Below are 23899 nucleotides of genomic sequence, written 5' to 3'. Positions count from 1 at the left end.
CAGGAGAAATTCCTAAGTGTGTCAATGAACTCCAACAGTTGTGTTGGAGCTGCTGAAATATACTTTAAGTAGCTCAACATAGGAATAAAGCAAGGAAAAAAAAACAAAATGAAACAAAACACGGGCCTGGTTGTGAGCCCTTTAAGCATGAAAATGAGCAAAAAGGAGAAGGCACTCCCCAGTAGAAGGATGTGACTTCATAAAATGGCTCAAAATGTCAATTATATTCTGAAGCATCGTGCATGAAGAATTTACGTGTGCACTCCAAAATGCACACAAAGTACGAGAGGAAGGCAACAAGTTTATGAAGACTGCCACAAAATGCGCATGTCAAAGCCTGAAAATTGCTCAAGGGACAGATTTTAACTGACAGTTAGTTAATAGCAGAACACTTTTTTTTTTTTGCACAAATACAAGATGCTATCTTCCAAAGGATAATTTCCTTAACTAGCTGTTTTCATGTAAGCAGTGTCTACCCTAAGATGGGGGCGGCAATTTATGCTAAGGCTTTTCACTAAGTGGTTTTCAAATACAAAACTAAAAACTGCTTTGGCTTTCTAATTTGCTTGCCATTTTGCAGTATGCAACAGTTTATTCATAACATATTTGACAGAAAGAATTTCAAGAACGCAAACAGAGTTATGACAATATGGTAGCTGATTATCTCCACGGAGAAAATGTTTCTCCAAGTCTGGTTTTTGATCAGTGCAGAACACTCAGGAAACAAAAATATCATGGCAAAGAAAGTCCTTCTTTCACCTGCTTTTTAGCTATAATATAAAGGACAAAAACAGAAGAAGAGAGAGAGAGAGAGAGAGAGAGAGAGAGAGAGAGAGATGGCAGATACACTGAAAATGTGCAGCATAGATAATCAAACCCTTTATTGTCTAAGTTACATTAGACTTGCAACACCATAAAAACCTGTTAAGAAGAAGAGACAGTAGATTGGTAGAGGTAGTAGAAAGTCCCTGTAACAGTCATAAAAGGGCTTTACAGGAGTGCGTCATGCCAAAAAATGATCACGTTGTTTAAAAGAGCCAATCAAAGCCCATTGACTAAATAAATAAGGAACACAACGCATTTTAAATACTATGGCCTACCTAAAATAGCAAATCAATACAATACAATGAGAAAGAAGAAAAAAGAAATCACGGGATTCATTTCTGAAAACAGCTGGTCTTTAAGGTTGGCTTTCCCCCTCCCACTCTTATTTCTTGTTTAATTAACTGAAAATCTCATTTCTGTGCTATACACAGCATATAATTATTTAAACTGATTTCCCTTACTGTTGTTCTTCATGTAGCTAAATTATGATTGTAAACTTTGCTGATTAGTACCCTGGCAATGGCAGTGACAGCACTAGCTTCTCTGTCAGATATTCTGGAAGAAAAGCTCCAAAAAGAAGCTTTTGGCTCTAAATATTAACTAAGATTTTCTATAACAGCTTGCAAAAAAAAAGAAAACAAAAAAAAAAAGAGAGAAACTACAAATGTACACTACACTTTCATGCCATTTTGGGTACAGAAGAGTTTTTAATAACTAAAACACAAACAAATAGGCTAAGCAACTAGCTTTTGTGCATTCCTGAACTGTTGCCATTACTTTCACTCATGGAAAATATGACTCAGAAAAGCAACAAAACAAAAACAAAACAAAACAAAACAAAAAAGAAAAAGCTAGTGCAAACCCAAAATGATGATCAATCATAAGCAACACAGCAAAATATTTCTTTTTTTCTCCTTTTTTTTTGGTGTACAATGGAATGTGTCTCTGTGACCTCCCTCAAAATAACTTCACAAAACAGTTAATTACAGTCACTTATAAGTATTTGCACAGACATTCCTAACTACACCAGGATTTACAGAGAATTCTGGTATACATCTGGTGTAATAGTGTAAGGAAAAACTAGTAAAAAAAAAAACATAAGTAAGTTAATTTGCATTGTTGCAAGTGTTGCAAAGTAACAAAAATTGTCAAGTAATTTAGAACAAGTAACAAGTACTATCCTGAATCAATTACTGACTAGAATTTTTTAACCCCCCCCACCCGCAACTGTTAGAACAGAAAGATCACGCTTGTTTTTTTTTAAACAAATCTTTGTGTCAGAAGCCCATTTCTACAAAAACAGCACTATTCCATTACTGTATTAAGTAAACTGTTGCTCTCACCTGTATTAAAGGTTAGCATCATTTCTGTACATGTAAAATTATTGCTTTTTTGAAAAATATATTTACCATGCTAGGGTTTTTTTTAATCCATTTCCTGCCTTTACAAAATGTTACAATTAAAAAAAACTAGTAAAGCTTTTGCAAAAATTTTCACAGAACATTTTCTTTCAAGGCAGCAGTAACTTTTGATAATGCATAAAATTATATGTGCAAAATCTGAAACTCTCAGAAATATTACCATCACACATAGTGTCACAGCAATAAGAAAAGAAAATATTTATATCTGTGGAATACATTTTTAATTGCTTACACTGCATGGTTTAACAACCTATTATGTGCCACAACCCCACCTTGAAAACTTGCAGTTAGAGAGTTACTGTAGAAGAGGTATATAAAGCTTTTTTTTTTTTCCCAAACACCATCAGTGATCACCAAGTACAAGACATGACACATTATAGAAACATTAACCTGCCACCACAAAAGAAGTTACTCGTCTTTTCAAAAACGTCGCCAGGCCCAGAAAGGATCAGTAGCTGTCCTGCCAAACAAAATGCAGGAGCTCGTGGGTACCTTAAGAGCCAAGGTCTGCCTGAACTTGTTCAGCAAGTCCCTTTTTATTATAAACATACAGATCAGTGGCTTTAAACAGCTGAGCAATTTTTTTTTTTTTTAAACGTGAAGACTTCCTTTGTGATCAGGTCGAAGAAAGTAGCCCTGTTACAAAAAAGGTCCTGAGAGTAAAACACAGAAGCCTGTTTTCCTTAGTGTTCAACTAGCTTGTCTTTTCCAAAGCAGAATAGAAGCTTCTTTGCTGTGGAAGTGTTTCAATTTCCATATTCACATACTGTTAATGGTGCGCAGTCAAGAACAAGAGCACTAGAAATGCAAGTGGTCCCCAAACTGTAATGAAACAAACCATTGCAGAATGACGGTCTTTCTCTTTAGTCCCTTTAATCCTTCATCAAGCATTGCTTTCTCAGCACTGAATGCCACCTCTTCCCCATACACCCCCCTTCTTCCTCTCTCTCTTTTTTTTTTAATTTGCTTTTCAGCGTGACAGGCAGTGGCAGTTTCATTAATTAATACTTCTCCAGCCCTCGAATTCACCGCTGTTTTTCAAATGTATCAAATAGTCATTGAGAGCATCAGGGAGGTTTTTGTTACAGTGCTTAACTTCTTCATGCTGTCCAAATCACATAAAGTTTAATTTTTCCAGTGTCTCAAACTTCTGTTGATTAATATAGATGCCTTGTGCTGCCACAGTGCTTGCCAACTCCACTGTTTATTATAAAGGAAATAAGGAACCATGGGACTGATTAGTACGTCAATTTATATATATCTTGTGTAGCATCTTCATTTATTTTAAAATGATTAACAGTGCAGAGGCATCCCCCTCCAAGCAGAGCACGGAGCGCTGTCTGCGATCTCACGGAGTGGCTCGGGTGACGCGCCGGCTCGTGGGGACACACTGCAGCGGCAGCTCCAGGGCAGCTGCGCGGGGGGCACGGGCACCCCCTGGCGGGGCCCCCTGCCACCCCCACTCCACCAGGGGCCCTAGGTCCCCTTCCTCAGAGGCACCGTACGGACAACGTCCACGCTGGAATGGTCTCTCCCCTGCGAAAGAAAGACGACAAACAGGAAAGCTCATTTTTGCCTCGTTTCCCCTCCCGTTTACCCTTGCACCTCTGCTCCCGCGCAGAAGAGCCCGGCACCCTCGAGCCTCTTTTTGGCATTAGTTACCTTTTTTCCGCATTGCACACATTAATTTTAGCCTAGCACATCATGAAGAGTTGTGGTTATTTTTTTTCAAATAATCTCCACTGAGAGCAAAGTGTGTCAGACTCCTATAAACTGTTGGACGGACTAGAACAGCAAGTAATCGTGTGTGAAGGAGCAATTCTGCAAAGGTTACGAACATGGAGGGAGGGAGGCAGGGAGGGAGGCCTCCCAAGGAAAGGGAGGAAGGCCTCCAAAAAGCAGAATTTTGTGTTAGCCAAAAAGGATTCATAACTAGATCATAGTCTTAAAAAGACTGAACTTTGAGGTCACAGAGGCAGCTGAAAGAAGAAAAACCTCAATTCTTGCACAGGTCTGTCAAGAGCTAAGAAGCGGGTTTTTTCCCCCCTCTTGTCATCTTCCTTTTATTTTTTTTTTAGCCAATTTCCAAGAATAATTACTGTGTTGAAAAAATAGAAGGGATATTCTAAAAATCAAGTGAAATTAAAGATAAAATCATGAATAATTGGGAGCCTGCAGCTCCGAGGAAAAGCTTTAAAATGACATTTAGAACATCACTGTCGGAACAATGCAGTTTACAATCCTGATCCTAAAACAACATGGCAAGATTAATCTTACATAAATGCATTATCCTTAAGCTAAAGTCTTGATGAAGTGAAACAGACCATTTTAAATTAATGCAACATAAAATATGGCACCCATGTAAAATCCAAGCAAGTTTCAAGCTGTGCCTATGGCAGCCCTAGAAATAGCTAAAGAAAGCCCAGCTCTGGTTGACATAATGTATTAAGTGCATCTCTTTTGTTAATAGATTTAGAAAATTCCTAATTAAACCTGGCCCAAGATTCATGACATTTACCAGTCAAAGTTTGGTTTAAGTCGGAAAGATTTGCAACAAAATTAAAGAAAAAAAAAGCTTCTGTACAGACCGCAGTATATTTGAAATGTAGGAAACAGTAACTGAATGAGAGATGTGATAAAACTTCCTTAGTTGGATGCTGAATTTCCTGCAGTAAACTCAGAAAGATGCTTTACATTTTTGCACAGCTGCATCACGCCTAAGAGACAGAGCCACAGTTCCATGAGGAGACATTCGTCATTGAAACATCTCCTACTGCACCGGCTCTGCGGGCGCTGGCAAGCGCAGCAGCGGTTCGCCAGGCCACGGGAGGGCAGCCGCCTCACCCCACTTTCTTCAGGGAGGAAAGGAGAAAAGGGCCCCAGGGTGGGCGTCCCCCCCACTGTGGCACGGGCCACTGGCGCACCATTAAACGTGCCCGAAACTTGGGCGAGCCAACACCGACACCATTGCTCCCTCCCTTGCCTTTGCGCTGGCCCCCCCCATTGTTTTCTCCATTCAAAATGGAACCAAAGCTGTGTTTTCCGGCGTAAAATTAAAACCTATTGTTAAACATCTGGTTTAAGAATACGTTGGTGTGCTAGCTGATGTTTGGACCACCTGATATACGCCTGTACTGCATTTTTCCTGAAGTGAACATTTACCATTTTGAAACGTAGGTTTTCTCCACTTTAAGAATTTCAGAGGAAAAAAGCAGGGCTTTTCTAGTAAATAAAACCTATAGCTTCCATGCCAAAACTGTTTCCACACAGAATTCTAGGGCCTTTCACCACTTAACTGGAAAAAGGAAAATTCAGCTTATGTGCATTTTAATATACTGGAAACAGATTATCGTGTGACATTTAAATAAACAGCAGTAATCAGTTTGGAGTGTGGATACCTTCGCGGTTTATAGGCAAGGTGAAAACGCTGGGACAAGAGCTGCAGCTGCTAGTCCTGTCCATAATGCTCGAAAACCAGCGGACACATAGTACATACATATTGCTCAGATTCCAGTACAGCAGCCTCCATGATTCCTTGATTGTTTGCATTATAATCTCCATATGTATGAACGAGACAAATTAGGTTGCCATTTATTTGTTCATTATCTATTATTTTGATTAATGGAATTCTTGTTCTCAGAATAACTATTTAAAAATAACATTTGCAATAATGAGGACTGAACTATTAATCATGATCTTTAAAAGAAACTCTGCAAGGAACTGGGGCAAGACATTTCATATGAACAAATGTTTTTAATAGGACTTCTAACTGACAGTGTTAAAATTTGAAAAGCAAAAAAACAAAACCAAAAAAAATCCCCAAACAACCAGAAACCAATGGTTTAAATAACTTTTTATCTGTTTTTCCCCTCCTTTTCCTCCTTCCCATCTCCCCCCAGCTAGGGGACAAGCAGAGCTGTACTGCAGATGGACTATATGAACATTAGAGGTAACGGATGTCCTCAGCTGTCCCCCAAGCCTGTTCGCAATCTATACAGTAGTGTTTTCCTGCTGGTTCTTTCCAGTCTGTGTATTCCCCAAATTCTGACCATTTACATTTATGTTATCTCAGCACTGAACTTCACAAAAAATACTTTTAAACAGTTATTCTGGAGAGAATGAGGGCTTATGGTTCTGCTTCCTTAATTAAGATTGTATGCAACTCTCATTCATAATGAACTATTTCTGCTGTCTCTTTTCAGTGCATGAGTTTCCAGAACTGCACTATTTACTGTTTTTTCACTTAAAAAGAGTGCCCCTGCATTCTGGAACGAGGAGAACTTCAGCCAGAGATACGCAGGATATCAATAGCTATTTTTCTCCTGGGCTCTAGCTTCTAAGTGCTTTTTTGCAAGTAAAAGGGTGTTTTTTTCTGAAGGGGGAAAGGTTGGAGTTTTTTGTTTTTCTGCTTGTTTCATTTGCACAAAAAGCATATCTGAACAGAGAACTCAATGTCTTTGATTCCAGCACTGTAAATACACTTTACATATATATAATCCTAAAAAGATGAGAAGTCTTCACTGGTGCTAACCAGTAAATCACGGCCTTTTGAAAACCCAATCACTTGTCCTCTATAATTTTTAGAACATATTGTTCAACACAGCAGGGACAGAGGTTAAACTGTGTTCCTAAAGCAGGCCAAGTTTGTATGTGCTTCTAAAAATGTAACAAAAGGCATATGTACTAGAAATTGCTACCACTGCTGTTACCATTTTGTACAAGCAGACTACAGGACTGATTCCTGAGCTACTGGATGCACTTGGGAATTGGGTCTCTGGCTGCAATGTTGCAGAAGCAGGTAAGTCCTCTGAAATGATCCAATGCTTTAGGAGAATTTTGCTCTGAGAGTCGCAGTGGATTTGAGATTCATGCAGTCACAGGGACCCTTCCAAAAAGGAGCCAGCGTTTGCCTTATACTGCATATGCAATTCAAGTGTGCTTCCAGAATTCATGCTTACTAAATCAGGTCTTTGATGCTACTTGGTGTATTCCAAATTAAGATACATATTCATTGTGGATAAGCAAGCTTAATTATGGATATATTGGGATATTTAGCATTTATAAAAATATTCAGAATATTCAATACATTTAATATGGCAGCATTTCAAGAGAATCTGCATGACTTTGCACAGATTGTATTGACTTGGGCTATGTAATGAGCATTTTTGTCCTTCAGAGTTAGACTAGGAAATATTCTAGAGTTTAAAGGAAATTTATTTGATGGAAAAAGTCTTTCTTTTTAAAGAATGTTCAGGTGGAAGTAAGGGGAAAGCAGAAAATACTATTACAAAGCAGATAACCATGTTATTTCCTATTTTTGTTTACATTTCATTGGTGAGGATGATAAAATATGAAATACTTTAGTCCACTGCTAATACTATCAAAATTGGGTGTGTATAGTCTTCTTTACACACCCCTGTATGTGGCCTAATTTTCAGTGCTGCTGAACACCTGCAACTCCTGCTGGCAGTTCATTGCCCTAAATTAGGCTTCCTATTTAGATATCTAAATATAGATTTAGCTTACTCGTTTTTGAAAAAGCCTGATTGTAGACCTTATTTTTAACATGTTGGATTTAAATTACTCTGTGACAAAACAGCTGTATAATGTAGCACTGTTGTAAGCTACTATGTTGGGGAATTTTAAAAGCCTTATCTAACGTTTTATAAGAGAAATCTTTGGAGGGGATCTTCTCTTGACTGCTGAAGGAAATGGGTGAACTGTGATACACTAATGTTAATATTTTTACTCTTTAACAGGCTACTCGGGGAAGATACTTTACCTGTAAGGAGGAAATATTATGCAAAGCAAATCACATTCACTCAATGTAAAAAAACCTTCATTCTAAAGCTAGCAAATGTGGTAGCTATTGTTTCTTGCTGGGAGCGTGTGCATGGCACTTTCGTTACGAGAACTGACTTTACACTGTAAACTCTCATGAATAGATCTGTCCCCAATTAAGAAATGAAATGAAGACACAGAGTGACAATGTTTTAACTGGGAAATAGTTATGTTACCAGAATGCTGCAGGCACTGTTCTTGGTGTGAGCTAGTTTCTGTGCTTCTGAAGGCCCCTACAGTTGCAGGTAGGAATGAAAGAATTCCCTTTGTAAAAGGCAGGGACTATGCAGAGCCTTCTGGGGGAGTGTAAAGCCTGTTTGCCAGGAGAACAAGAAAAACAGCATGCAACTGAATAATTTTAATTGACATAGACACTGACAAACTGAGACAACGGCTGAAATTAAAGAACCAACAAGACAAAAGGAAGGAAACTATCTCCTGGAGAAGTGATCATACTGCAACTTCTGTGCAAGAAATACTGATTGCCAAGAGATGAAGCAATTCGTGAACCTAACCTCTATCCAGTATTCTGCTGTATTGAGAGATGTCGTAATTTAATCAAATTCTTTGAAGACAGACTGACATGGGCTGAGACTGCAACAGCAAACGACATTTGCTGTGGAAGACGTTAGTCAATAAATTCTGGCGTGGCAGTAGTTTACAAAGACAAGATTATGAGTAAATTTATTGTGCAGTAATATAACCTGAATTATAAAAAGACTCCAGCTGAGTTGTCACATCTCTCTTCGGACAGATATGGCCATTTCAAAATTCTCTGGAAATGTTTTTCCAATTTTGACCTTACATTGTCTTTTAGAGGGAAAAAGGCCCAAAAGCCAAAACAGTGCCTTCAGAATCACTGATAACACTTACATATGGGATAAACTACAAACATGAAGAGATGAAAGAGACCCAACAATACAAGCATTTTAAGGGTGTTTAGTTTTACTAAATCTCTGTTACTAAATTGATGAGAACCAAAGACTCCTTTTGAGCTAGTTCACAGAGCTGCACAGTGTTTCACCCTGCCATATGCTTTTACCAAGAAGGATGTCTTGACACCATCTTATTAGATAAGCCCCATAAAGAGAGCACTTTTTGATGGGGCCAATTGCAGCCTCACTCTCCATTTCTCCAATTGTAGCATAACTTTGCTGTTAGTGCCCCACAAAACCAAAGCAAATGAACAGCCCCCGGCAACCGAAGTGCTGTGTCACTTTTGTAAAACAGAAGTTGCATTTCAGTGGTAAAGGTCAGGAAATACTGATTCCATTCAAAGCTCTACTACATGTGGAAAATCTTATTAATTTTACAGAGATTATTTTTTCCATCAAGGCACAAGCTCAATAAATAACTGAGGGACGGGAATAATGGAGGTAGAAGGAACTTTCTAAAAAAATCACGTGTGTGGGAATCCAGTTATGAAAATAAATTTACAGGCTGGACCTTAAGTTTGTGTTTCTGGTAGGAGGTACTGTCCTATTTGAAGAACGAGGAAAACCACTGACACTATTTTTCTGGAGTTTCTCATGTAAATTCATTGTCATTAAAGGTGACACGCTGACAGCGCTACAGAAGGAAACTCGGCCACAGTCTAGGCAACAGCAGTGCATCCCACCACACTCTAGTCTGAAAAGCGTCCTTGGAAAGATTCAGGGTTCATGATCATTTGAGGCTTCACTTCACTCTTGCTATTGCTAACAAAAACATCTATTGATATTGGGTTTTGTGATTCTTTAAAAACTGGAAAATGGGCTAAACCTCAAACTTACGTCACCCAGACAGTTAGGACCAGTCGCACTCACAGCTTTAATTCATGATAAATAACTAGCACCAGATGTGAAAACTTCACAAGGAGAGTTGTAGGCCACTCCTACGTCTTGATGGCAACATCGGATATCCCTGTGATGAAGGCTGGATCTCCACAGTAACCTCAGAATGTCCAGGGGAAATAGGAAAGTATAACAGGGATGCCACTTGGAGCCTCTATGAAAGATGGAGCACGTGAACTGAGTGATGCAGTGGCATCTCGTGAAGATGCTTATGGAGCAAGTAGGAACGACTCCCAGATCTCAGGCTTGGGACTAGCACTGAGCTGCATTTGCTAGGCATAGCCAAAATCATCTGCACTTGTTTAGTAAGACATAGGAGGACAGCAAAATTGTGGTAGTAAAAAGCTAATAAAAAATGTGGATGGAAGGCGGAAAAGCAAGTAATACTTGAAGCACGCCAAAACAAAAGAAAACTGCCTACGAGAAGGATGGCCTGAAACCCCCTTGCCAAGTTTGAAGATGGAGTGGGAAGGTCTATGTTATGACACTGGTCTCCAAAGACATTAGAGATACAAAATAAATTCAGTTTAATGGTTTTCTACGTAACAGTTTTGTCATGTATAATTCAGAGGGCTGAGAAGTGTTTGTCAAGACAGGAAGCGCTGTATACTAGAAACAGGAAAGCACACCACCACACAGAGTCCGCAGAACTGAAAGATATGAGCCTTTCAAGACAAGCAACAGGATATTATGATAGGAATACTCTTCAGAAAAACACAGACCAAGCGTTAATTGTATTGGTGCAGCAGATAAGGGATGAGTTGTAAAAGCAAATTATTTCTAGAAATTCTTAAAATGCTATCTCACTATTAAATATAATGTGCAGTTACCTATCTCACCCACTTCCCAGTAACACAGTAACATCTTCATCTAAACAGTAGTTACTTGATCTACAATTAACTGTCTCTCTATATAAGACTTTCATAAAATGCTTAAAAATTTTACGAGCTAAAAATCAAGCAACACTGTTGTTATTTATACATTTGTTATAAAATAGTCAGTGCTTTACTGATGAGTATCACCGTGAAACTTTTTCCCAGCTACCACATTAAAAACCAAACACTCAATTAATTGTAAAACATACTTGTTTTGGGGCATCTGCGGAGGTGGTGTGAACTTCAGTACCTCGGAGTCCATTAGACTCAAATACCACTGTGGGAACAAGGGGGCTTGTTAACAGATGAACATTCAAGCTTGGTTAGTGTGTGTACATTATTTGAGACCATTACAGATTAACCACGTTCAAAAAAAGACACCAGCTACTAGCCTGTGGCTGGAAAATACCAATTTACCGTAACACTTACTGTAAGAGAGTGTGCTAATGGCAGCCTAGGGCCACTGCCCTTTTTAATTCAGACTTCGGTGCTGAAGAAAGCAATCACTGACAACATTAATTATCAGTGTATGTGTAAAGAGACCCTCTTCTTGCATTACTTACCATTTGGCCTCTGTCATTTTGCATCAGACTGGCTTATGTATGCATCATTCACACTTCTCAGAAAGAACCCGCTAGTCTCACTGTCGCATGTAATGCTCAGGAGGTATCTTGACACCGGTAGCTTTATCTTCCTACACTCTCAACAATGGACCACTCCAGGTTAAAAATGGCTGGTAGGGGGCTCAGATCTCTGTAACTGACCGGTCTGAGGAAAATCTAGTTTCCTACAAAAACATTTCTGTCAACAGCAACGCTGAGGCAAAACAAAGCCTTATGTTGTGCTGAAAGGGGTACTTTGATTTCAATTTGTGCTGGTGGCAACAGAATTCATTAGCATATTCATTTCTGAGTAGCTTACTCTCTAATTAAAATAAAACATTTGCAAACAGACATCTTAAATGCATTGCAATTTTAGAGAGTTCAGGGCAGAGGGGAAATCAGGTAAGTAATATGTGGGGAACAACAGCAATAGTCACAAAAAATAAAGAACTTGCGCATGAGATTTAGGTACTGAAATTACTTAGGTTAACATGGGATGTAAACAAAATGCCAGGAATTACGTTAGCTGGATCGGAAAGAAGGAAAGCAGGAAAGAGAGAGAGCAAGAACAAGTGTGGAAAGCTACCTGTGTGGGACCTCTGATGAGTCCTGAGGTGACTGGGCTGGTTAAAGCATTTTCCACATTCTCTGCAGACACAGTCTCCTTGGCTTGTTTGTGTCCTAAGCATCCCTGTAGTTGATAAGGAGGGAGGGGAGGAGGGAGGGAAAGGGGGGGCAGGGGGAGAGAGGAAAGTTGAGAAGAAAACATTATGCCAGAAGAAAACATCATTAGTATGTCTAATGTGTCATTATGTGAGGCTACCTTCAGGCCCTGGATGACAACTGTCAGCCTTCATCTAGGCACTGGCTGACAGGCCAGGCGCACACAGGACTGCAAGAATGCATAAATTACATTGAATTAAAAAATGCTCCCCATGATGTGCCCACACCAGGACTGGCATGTCAGGTGTGCGCTTCTCAGAGCAGCTGGATCCACTTTTCAGCCATCACCCAGCTTTGTCAAGCAGTACATCAGGCAAATCAAAGTGACTCCAGCGTGGCGGAGACAAGTCACATGGATAATAGGAAGTGAGTAGGACCAGAGCCCAACTGTCCCCCCCAGGCGGCAATACCTTAGAGACAAACGCAGAGTGAGTGGAGCCATCACAGACTGATCAAACCTTTAGCCCCTGCCTACCTGCCTGCCGGTGCTGCTTTGACCTCGGACCTCTGAGGCACAGGCGAAAGACATCTGTGAATGAAAGTGTCATTCCGGACATTTTGAGCTAGTAGCAGCACAGCAGCCTTCTACCAGCCCTCGGTAAACATCTTTTCTAGGCCATTAGCATTTGTGGAAAACCACTCAAACCTCTCCTTTTTCTCCAAAGGTCAGTTTACAGTATCTGACTTAAAGGGCTGGTCTTTGTCTTTTTACTGCTGATCAAAAAAGACACATTTGACTTTTATTAGGCTTTTTTAAAAAAATGCTTGAGCATCATCTTTTTCTATTTTGGTAAAACACTCTCCTCAGAAGGAAAGACTTGATGTTTTTATTTGCCATTGGAAAACTTTAGCTTTTAAAGAAATTCTCAGGGGCTTGTCAGTGGGAGCGAAGTTTCAGCTCCCCCATACACCCCGCCTTCCAGGAGAGTAAAACTGTGAACAACAAAGTGGCAAAAGAGTAACAACTGCAAACCAACCGCAGGATGCCAGAGGGCTCATCCAAACTGCAGATTGCTGTACCTGGGAATGAATGGAAAAGCTGACGGCCTGCCATTTACCCTGCTTGTACAGCATCGCTGTCTTGTGCTGATTTTTACCACAACGTACATTATACATAAATGTCTGGTTGCAAAAAAAAAAAGAAAAAAAAACACTCAAAAATCCTATTTCTGTTATCTCCTTTTATAATAGCACCTCCTGCAGATGGCAGTACAGTCTATATAATGCAGCTGAGCAGACTCGTTTCCAACAATCTGCTTCTAGCAGTCGATTACCACAAGATCCATGATTTAGGGCCAAACCCAGCTCCCATATACTCACCAAAAAAAAAAAAAAAAAAAAAAAAAAAAAAAATCACATCAATTTCAATGACAGCTTCACAGAAATATAATGAGAAGGATTTGCCCTGGAAGGTACTACAGATTAAAGCAGCTTTTCTGGCATATTATCAGCATTTTTGCTAATAACAAAACCAGAACAACTAGCCAGAACAACTACAGCTGCAAGCTCGAAACCGAAGCGAAACAAAGCGCGTTAAGGGACCAGAACCAGGCTCTGGTGCCACTGCGCCGACAGCCGAGCCCTGCAGGGGAAGGCAGGGCATCTGTCAGCCCAGCAGCTCCCGCGGGACCTGGGAGACTTGGGCTCCCCAGATGGCTGCGTGTGACCTCTGGAAAGACATTTAATCTCTCTATACCCCAAATCTCTGCCTGTAAAAGGCAAAAATACTTTTCTCCAACCCCTTTTTGTGAAAATTCTGCGATAGGAACTTGCTTTTCTGCTACCAGATACAGCGAGAGCTGCAATTCACAGTCCTCTCTACATTTTTTATTTCAATAATTCACGAAACACTGCTCCTCTGAAACTTTTAAATCTCAGTCCCCTATGAAACTGGGGCAAGAGGTTAACCAACCAACTGATGGCTGTTAAGGGTTTAAAGATAAATACTGATTTGCCTAGTCCATATTGTATTCTTAACAGGGAGGGTTTAGAATATCCTCCCAAGCTAACCTGTCCTACACAAATGCAAAAGAGGAGAATGGGTGAGCACTTTCATCTCACACCCCCCAGCACCTACTCTGTGGCAGTTATTTAGAAAACAGGTGGAAAAAATGGATTGCTTCCAGGTAGGTTTGGCATTGTTGTATTTCCTAAGAAGCACCAAAAGGCTTTTGATACTTCAGGGCTTTGCTCTATGGACATCATTGTTGCAAGGTAATAAATACCCTGTGAGTCACTCAGGATATACTACAGGGGAACAAAAGAGGGTGCATGACTACAGGTGGTGGCAAATTAAGGTAAATGAACAGCAACGTGACTATCTGAATGGGAACTCCTATGAAATCAATACTCAGAGCTGGTCTCAAAGGAGCCCCAGGGAAAGAGTGCATCTGCTGCCATCGCCCATCCTTTCCTAATGCCACAATTCATGTAAAGAACCTGAACATAAATAAAATAAATAACCGCTATTAAATATAACAAAAAGATTTTCTCTGGAAGTGTTTGGGAACAGTGTGAAACAAACCTAGCCTCAGCACAGAAACCTTTGTGTTTGCCACTGGATTGCAACAGCACTTACAACTCTCATTTCCAAGGACACTAACCCTCTTAAAAAAAACGCAGATGTACAAGGGCCCCATAAAGAAACCCAGCCAATATGAAGAAAGTTGAAATCAAAGGTCACAACCCTGCATTACCACACGCTAAAATATTCTAGCATGATCCAGCATGAGGTAGTAAACTGAACACTCAAGTAAAGTCAATCAGGAACATTCAGTGGGGAAAAAACATGTGACTAAGCGTGTACCCAAGCCTTCTCTGGGATTTCTGGTTTTGTTTTTCATGTCATGATTACCATATTCATATCGTCACATGAAGACTTATTTGTATGATGCATACTGACAAAGACTCGGAGGCCGCAGTCGAGGACCATGCGTTATTTCAGACAAGGCTCTGTTAGCCTCCTGTATTTGGGGGGGGCAGGACCCTGATCCTTTGCCTGCAGCAGCTTTTTATTTTAGTATTATGAAAAACAGCCATCATGCCAATTGGTTTGAAAAGCCATCAACAACCTGGAAGATGTATATAACATGAGGACAAGTTGCATAAACAAAAGGTTTCAAACTCTGAAAACGTGATGGCCGTAAAGCACTCTGAATGAAAGAAGAGATTTCAAAGCAAAGATGGGCACTAAATAAATTCCCGTTCAAGTGGTGTCTTTGGAAATCACTCCCCCCAAAAAACTATTTGACAGTAAGATCCCTCTTTTAATAAGCAGGTAAACAGAATTCCTTGAAAACCTTGTGCTTACTTTACTTTGCCCTTACATTCCTCATGTGTTTTCTGATACCTGTATTCACTGCAGTCAGCTTCTACTGTTTTTCTCCATCCCTGTTAACACAGCTGGGAGCTCACCCGATCAATAAGATTGCTCTGAGCAGACTGACGTGATGCAGTATTAAATAACATCAGGGAGAGTTCACCCACATTAAAGTACCCAAAGTTGACGGAGGAACAATTAACTGGTATTTAGAGCAGGAAAAAGGCAGGGAGAAATTTTAGAGAATGTCCCTGGGTGCAGTGATGGCAAAAGGAAAATCGGCTGTGGACTAACAGACACAGAACACAGAAATACTGACGTCTTTTAGAAACAGAAAAGGCCTTTCTGCTCTGCTTCTGTAACAAAAACTAGCAGCTCCATGATAATTACAATAACCACATAACCTCTAATACCTGCAAAATGATCCCTTTAATAATAATAAATAACAATCAGCTCTTATATAGCAATACTTTTTAACTGGTTGAGGAAAACTGATGACATAGTGCCTGAAAGGTGCTCCTCATGGATGACTCCAGATAGATTCTGCCTTCCTGTCTTCTCCAAAATGCCTTCAGCAAAGACCTGACTGAACATTATGGGTCTTTCCTTGCCACACAGCTGCCAGAGTGGTCAACTTGCAAACCTTTACACCTGCTGGGAATTCAGTCACAACTGTCCTTAGACTATCAACTTCCAAATGTCCTGACTCTCATCCCACTTACAAAATACAGTCACAAGCTCCATTTCACACATTCCTTTGACAAAATAGGCAAAGAGCATTATGCCTGAGAAGGATACTAGATAGCTGTAGGAAGAAATGTCTGAAATGAGTGCTCTTTATATGCGGAACTAATTTCTTGCACAGCTTCTTCTTAGAGAAGATGTATATAAAAAAAGGTACGGTTTACAAATGGTGTGAGCTGGGACTATGGTTCCCTTTCTCTGCCCCCACCCATCTCAAGAGTAATAGATCACTGATTTGCAGTTTTGACCAACACAAACTCATTCTGGCAGACAGTCAAAAAAGCACGGTTTCAAACACAAATGCGTCAGTTTCCTTCTTTCTTTCTTTTTTTTAATGTGGCAGTTGACTGGCAAGAGACAGAAGGAGAGCTGCGGTACCCTTTTAGTTCCTGAACTTTAAACCAGCTATTTGAACGACTGCCTTTCCTGCTTATGTGAATTAGCAGACACATATTTGGCTTTGCCTCTTTTTAATTACAAACATACAAACAGATCAAAAGAATCATTTGAAAAATACTACAGTAGTCTTTGATATGGACAAGGAAGATCTTAAGACTTTTGTCAAGAAAGACAAAGGACGCTGACAAGTGATTATCTCTCTCTGTTGTTGGAAAACTTGTTTGCGGAGGAAATTAAACAAATCCTCCAAAATAACATCACGGTTAAGCCCCAGAGGATGTTTATTTCGCCTGAAGCAAAAGGATGATGATGAGTGCCAGCACCAGCGTATCCCGGGGATCTTAGTGTGACAGAACATCTGTGTAACTCTAGCCTGCTTGAAGCGGAGGGACAAAGGAGCAGCAATACGCCAGGTGGAACAAAATACATTTGACCTGTGATAGAAATGTCACCGTGCATGAGAGGGGATGCTGCAAGGTTAGAGATACATAAACAAATCTATTCAAGCCTATCCAGCAATGATAAAACAAGCAACTTATAATCCCAACAGTTAAAAGGAGAGAAGGGAGGACGAGGGGGTAAAACAATGTATGACAGCTCAAAACAAAAAAAGAAACAAGCAAGCCAGATCCACAGCTATGGAAGGGCTTGCAAAATCATACCTGCATGATCCAGGACAGGGCTGTTGGCACTGCAGGTTTGGTACAATGAAGCAAGGTCCTTTGGAATATATGTTTTAAAGATATTTAAAATGTCCAAACGCTTTTCATGCCCATCTGATCCCAGATCCTGTTTGCTGGCGTGTAGAGCTGGAGAAACTCCTGCTGCACTAGGCTGGGGCTGCATTAGTGGACTTGCTCGTGCCATGGCTGTGCAGTTTGCCAATGTCCTCAGCTCATTCCCAGCCTTTATGTGAGACTCCCTCTGAGGCACCGATGGCTCTTCATGTTTCGTGTACTGCTCATTTTTGCACAGAGGATGATACTGTGGTGGTGGGCTGAATTTGGCCTTCATGGAATCGGCTGCACAGTGCTTACCTGAGGGGGCAAAACTGGTACTTCCTTGGGGAACCACATACTTTTCCACTTGCTTACTGTTGGTAGGCTGTGCGCTAGGCCTGGATATGACTGTCTGAGTAGGCGTTACATTTCTGCCAAAGGCTCCCATTTGCATAAGTTTGGAATTTGCTTCATACTTATTTTTTAGAGGAGGCTGTTGTGCTGCTATGCTGTATTGCTCCTGGGAATGGTTTAATTTGGGCTGCCTATACCCATCAAAACCTGATATGCGGGGACCACAGTGGCCAAATGCATGACTGTCCTTGGACTGATGCATACTCCCAGACTTAGCAGTCATCCCACCAGGAAGGGAGCCGCTTTTGGATCCTGGCAAAGCACCTGGCACTTGAGTGCGCGTAAATCTGGCAACAGGCAAAGGCTGGCACTCTTTACCACCGAGAACAGGAGGGGGGCCAGTACGTCCACTCCTTGCCAGAAAAACCAAGTTGTTTTTAATACTCTTGAATCCATTCTGTTGAACCCAAGGGGGAACCATGGAGTTACAGCTGACTTTGTGCAAAATTCTTTTATGCATCCACAGGACTTCTGGGTAGTAGGTCTTGTGACTGCAGAAAGGACATGGGTAGATAATTAAAGCAGCCTGCAAGGATGTATTCAAATTCTTATTGCATGAATTATCTCTTGTTGATTTTTCACTCAAATCGAGTGGAGCTACCTCTTGAGCTTCAGCACCTTTTTCTGTCAGAGGATGCTCTCTGCACAAGTCCGGCAAATTTTCTTTAGAGCGACCAGCGTGCATTTCAAGTGATGTTTTCAAGCCCATGGCCATATTTGAAGATGTCTGGCCCACACCTGAAGCAAAGTTAGCAATGTGACTGGAGCAAGGAAGCCCTTGGCTGCGGTGAAATGCTGGCATCTTTACATCTGCAGGATCTTTCAGATTGTGGTATTTCGAAAAGGGCTCCTTGGTAACATTCCCCAGTGCAGACACTAATGCTGGTATCTCTGGTTTAGACTCATTGGCATCATTTTCTCTGGCATTGTGGCTTCCCAGCTTTGGAAGTCCATCCACCTGAGATGTTGCCATATGTGTCTCCTCTTCAGAAAAATTGCAATGGTATGGCTTTTCATCTGAATGGGATAAACAAAAAACATCATTATCATTTTATGTAGACAGGAGCACAAAACACAAAGCAAAATTCAAGGCTGAAATAAAATACAAGGAGAAAAAGCAAACTCCAGTATTAGTATCATAATGACATACTACAAACTAAATGTACAGTATAAGCAAGAAAATCACAGAAGACACAACAGTTCAATTTACTTTTAAAGATCACTGTGAAGTCTGGATAAACTCCCTAATGCTGCATGCTTGTGACATTTTAAAGAAAGAACAATTCAGTAATATACTCATGTTAAAATCTGAGAGTGCAAAAAAAATAAACAAATATGCAGCCATTTAATGCTTTAACAAAAGCAAAGATAATGGAGCCAGATAAGACTGACCTAGTTAAAGGTCTGTCAGCGTTTCCATTACAAGCCCCTATTTTCAAAGGGTTTATAACTCAGCAATAAAAACTGGCTCCACACTGAAACCAAGCATATAAGCAGATACAGCATACAGAATAAATTGCTCACTTAACAGAGACTTTTGTAGTGGCCCAATATAAAAGATGAGTTATGGGGAACGTAAATTTTGAATTTTCTGTCTGTTAGTTTAAAGCAGATACATTTTTATTTTAACATACGTTTGAGTCAAACTTAGGTAAAGTTTATGACTGCTCAGTCCACTGAGAGACAGGGAATTCAATATTTTTGACTATTTACCTCACAGAATTCAAACCAGATTTTCAAATCTTTCCATTTTCTTCTTCTCTTCTCAGCTCTCCTGAGTAATTTTATCTAACACACATCCTAGAAAGGCAGCATACTGGGCAGTAATTAAAGCAGTTTGGGGGAAACAGAACAGTTTGATTTGTTTTGCTCAGCACACAGCTAACCTCCGCCAGCTCTCACAACACCGATCTCTCAGAGCTGCTGATAAAGTCGTTGAATCCCTCCAAATCAGTTCACAAATCAATTCCACTGAGATTTTCATCACAGCAGTAATGCTTACTTCACTGAATCCATTTAACATGTAACTGAATTGAATCATCTGACAAACTTTCAGTTTCAATTAACATGCAGTTAATGAGCCACTGCCAGGCAAGTGTAAGGAGACTATGTTCCATCGAAAATGTCACCAGTCCAAAGTGATCACCACATCTGCAGAATGGGAAAGGAGTGAACTGCTCTGTAGCTGCATATCCTCTTGCATCAACTCATAAAAGCCAGTGCTTCAGAAAATCAAGTACTGCTCTTTAATAGAAGGCAGTGCCATAGGCATTGCTCTAAACTGCACAATGGAAGAAGTATGTCTTCAGCTGAAGTTTCACTGCAAATAAAGTCTATTTAACCTCACTTTCAATTCAAGCAAAAAATTCCTAAGCTTTTGTTTAATTCGAGGTAATTAGGTTAAAAATAACCCATAGATTTGCAGTCTTGGAGGGCTGAACGCTCACTCTGCTCAGATCATTTTCGTTTCAAAGTCTCTAAAGGGATAACGTCAGGGTTAAAAAAAAAGACTAACATCTTTCTCGTGCTGCAGGGGGCAAGGCCTTGGGAAAGCACATGCTCGGCACTACTAGTTAAATTTACAGTTTGAAACAAAGACACTGCATGCAGTAGTGAAATCTGACACTGCACATCTGTGTTATTTTCAAAGCACATCTGTCAAAGCCCAAAATATTTGTGCTCTTAAATAAGATTTCAAGGCTTCTCTTTACGATCACAAGGAGTGGGTCCTTTGATCACCGTAGTAAATAATAAAGTAAAGCAAAAACAAATCATTCAATCGTGGCAGCGTTCAATGGAGACTGAACCAATCTACGGGCTAAATGGAGCACAATGCACAAAAAAGGGGAGGTCTGAAAGCAGGGCGAGCCTTGTTCTCAGGGCCTACGGAGCCGGGAAACGCTGGCGACGAGGCTGGACTGCACAGTTATGATGAATGAGCACACTGAGAGCAGTCAGCGATTCCCAGGCAGCTTTGTGCAAGTCCGATACTTCTAGATGCATTGCGACTTTGTCAGAACCTACATACCGTGCCATTGTGGCAAAGATGACTGAACTGAGCTGATGAGGAGGCAGCAACGTAATCAGTTTAGGTTTGGACTCAGGAGAGGAGGAGGACAGACAGACTGTTGCTCTGTATGCTTTTGACAACTGCATGTACAAGGCTTTGGACTGGAACTGCAAACCTGCAGACGGCAATGGTTCTTTTAGCCATTTTGGTTAAGTGCAGCTGTCAAAGAAAAGGGCATTTTCCAGGTGGAAAATGTAGCACAGAATAGGGAAAATACATGTAGGCAGTTATGAGGTAAATGTGGACACAGCCTGTAATTGCCACAATGCAGAAGTCATATTTTAAGTTCAATATATGAAAAATTGTAAGGTTATTACAAAATGCAGCTTCTAACATCTCTTAGCAGTGTCTTATCAGATTCATCTCCTCTGCCGTCTCACACGCACAGTAGTTAACACACTAGAAATGACTCTAAAAGCTCAGATCAGGAGCCTCAGCAGAAGTATTTATATTAATTGTTCAAGCTCCACTCCTAGCAAAAAAGCCCATACAGGATCTGGATAGATACACTTTTCACCTCCAGGCCTGAGCACACTTTTTTGCCAGTACTAAGCACACCAAGCCAAAGCTTTTCCCTAGCCCTAGCCTACTTCTCACCAGGTACTCGACGCCCCAGATACCAACAACCAGACCAAAATGCTGCAGTGTACTGGGCAGCCCAGGGTGGGCTGCGATGAAGGCAAAAGCAAGAGGAGACAGTACGTGATCTGATAATATAGTCAGAGCCTTTTTAGAAAAATAGTTTAAATTTATTTCTACTTGCTCCCAGCCGCTTACCCCAGCTGAAAAGGGGTACTAACGATCCATTTAAATCACTGGTATAAAATATTGCTTCAACTAGTGCAATGCAGGCATTACTGTCACCAGAAACTTTTGAGATTTTATTATGGCCAGGTCAAAGCAAAAAGCCATGAATGGGATGCCTTTTGCATGATCTCCAGGGACTATAACTCACACTCCCCATTGAAAGAGTTCTTGGCTAAGCATTCTCTCACTTTTCCTTCAGTCCCTTTCATCTTCCCATTTCTATCTTAATTCCTTTGTTTCTTATCCAAAACAGCCGTGCTACCCGCTGTACTTAAAAGCACCTATCTCACTCTTACCACATCACAGAAGGGTTACAGTTTTTTGTGTGTCACTGATAACCAGTCAGCAATTAAACTGGAGGAATTCAGGAAGGCACACAGGTAGGGGGCAGCTGCTGACCTCATCTCACACCTTCAGTTTGGACTGAGCTTCAAATACTGATGGCATCCCAAAGCAGGGCAAAGCAGGGCAGTATAAAACACTGAACTTCATGGGAAGTCCAGGTCTAGAAGTGTAAGAACATTTACGGATTTGACTGGTTCTTCAGAAACACACATAATTGCCATCACTTACGCATCTTACACAAGCAGATAAAAATTAATTCCCTTTCCCCCTCTTTCCCCCTCTCATATGCATAAACTCCAGTTGTTTCCTCCCCAGCTCTGTCCACCACTAACCCAAAATTCAGAACGGGTTGCACAGCTGTTTTAATTCACGAGGCTTCCTATAAAGTAAACCAGACTAGAAGACCGAGGACAATGCAACCATGCTTTCTATTCAGAAGAGCAGAACTGGCTAGAAATTGGGCCCTTTTTTTGGCTATCATTACAAAACTGGTGAAGGTAAAAGAGCAGATGTGATGTGATTGATTTTTAGTAAACATTTGACAATGATTTGCACTTTGATATGAATGCTGTGGCTTGATTTGAAAAGTGGCTGAAAATAAATTCTTTTAGAATAAAAGCAAAGGCTAACATTAGAAGAAGGTGCAACATTACAAAGATCTATATGAGGTCCTATTTCACTTGATATTTTCTTTAGTGATCCAGAAGGGCCTTAGACAGCATGCTAACTTAAATCTCCAGGACGTATCACATTTGCAAGAGCTGGAAAAATAATGGGGACACAGAAATAAATGCACAGGGACTTGGAGAGAATAGAAATGCAGTCTGAAAATAATCAAATGAGACTCATTCTGGAAAAAGCAGTCTAAGACAAGTAAAGGGAAAGGATCCAAAAAGCCCATGCAGTGGGAGGGCAAAATCTGGGAAGCAGCAATGTTGAAAATAACAGATGTTACAGTAGACACCAACTTAAATATGAGTGTATTCAGTGAGCCTCTTCAGCTAACTTTCACAAATAAAAGCACACATCATTATGAAGACAAAACTACCCCTCTGAAGAAGATGCTTACATGATAGCCATAGTGGTCACGTTATTATGTATATTAACCATTGTACATATATGATTGTCAAGGGCAAAGTATAGAGCCTGAACTAAGTACAACACGCGATATGGCAGGGGAAATAGGTAGAAAGCAGGTCTACCACACAAAATTGAGGCTATTTTATCATGTGAAAGGAAGGTCCAATAAAAATCCTCCAAACACCCAGAATATCTGTGCAGATCTGCAAATACTGACAAGTTGGAAGCAGTTCAAAGAACTGCGACAGAAGAGTAAAGCAACTGACTAGAAAATAAAGATGAAGAGTTAAATGCCTGTAACATCGCTCACTGAGGACGGCAGGGTGATAGGCCAACCGCCTGCAGACTTCTGAGGAGTGCCAGGTTCCAAAAGAGAGAATTATGTCATCTGGAGCACTGGAGTATATCAGAACAATCAGATATAATTGCACATAGGAAAACTCGCGATGAGCAGGGAAAACTTCCCAATTATGTATATTTGTGGCTTGCAGAATAAATGTCAAGGGAAGAGATGGAACACCACTTGGAATTTAAAACCTGTATGGACAAAACACTAAATACGTATGAGAAAAATCACTCTTTTTCAGGGGGAGACAGAAAGCATGACCTACTCTTCCCCTTTGCTCTACCCCCACAGCAAACCAAAACTCCTCATAAACTAACATCCACATACCAGAATTTCATTCTAGATATAAGCCAAAAAGAGCCTTCTTTTCACACTAATTCCCTACGTGGTTAGCTAAGGAAAGGACTGCTGGACAGTTCACTGGTGAGTTTGAGATCCTGCTTAGCAGTGGGTTCATCCTCTGGATGGAGGTCAGGCTGCTCAAAGAGATCTGTTATCTCTGCTGCAAAGGATGATTTGTCTCACACTAGCTGGCCC

At 40.6% G+C, this 23899-nt stretch overlaps 1 protein-coding gene across 5 annotated transcripts in view; it reads right to left on the bottom strand.

Moving 5' to 3' along the window:
- Window positions 1–857: 857 nt before the first annotated feature.
- The window catches only part of ZNF516 (zinc finger protein 516), a 106104-nt gene continuing 83062 nt past the window's right edge, over window positions 858–23899 (bottom strand). For all 5 annotated transcript variants that reach the window (XM_026100724.2, XM_064507122.1, XM_026100721.2 and 2 more), the window contains exons 3-6: window positions 17244–18731; window positions 11983–12087; window positions 11004–11071; window positions 858–3782 (exon numbers count right to left, since the gene is read on the bottom strand). In XM_026100724.2, coding sequence (XP_025956509.2) covers window positions 3723–3782; window positions 11004–11071; window positions 11983–12087; window positions 17244–18731 — 1721 coding nt within the window. In that variant the 3' untranslated portion in view covers window positions 858–3722. The remainder of the gene's footprint in view (window positions 3783–11003; window positions 11072–11982; window positions 12088–17243; window positions 18732–23899) is intronic.

The sequence above is a fragment of the Dromaius novaehollandiae genome, chromosome 2, assembly GCF_036370855.1.
Source record: "Dromaius novaehollandiae isolate bDroNov1 chromosome 2, bDroNov1.hap1, whole genome shotgun sequence".
Taxonomy (NCBI): domain Eukaryota; kingdom Metazoa; phylum Chordata; class Aves; order Casuariiformes; family Dromaiidae; genus Dromaius; species Dromaius novaehollandiae.
This window is presented reverse-complemented; position numbering and strand designations above follow the sequence as displayed.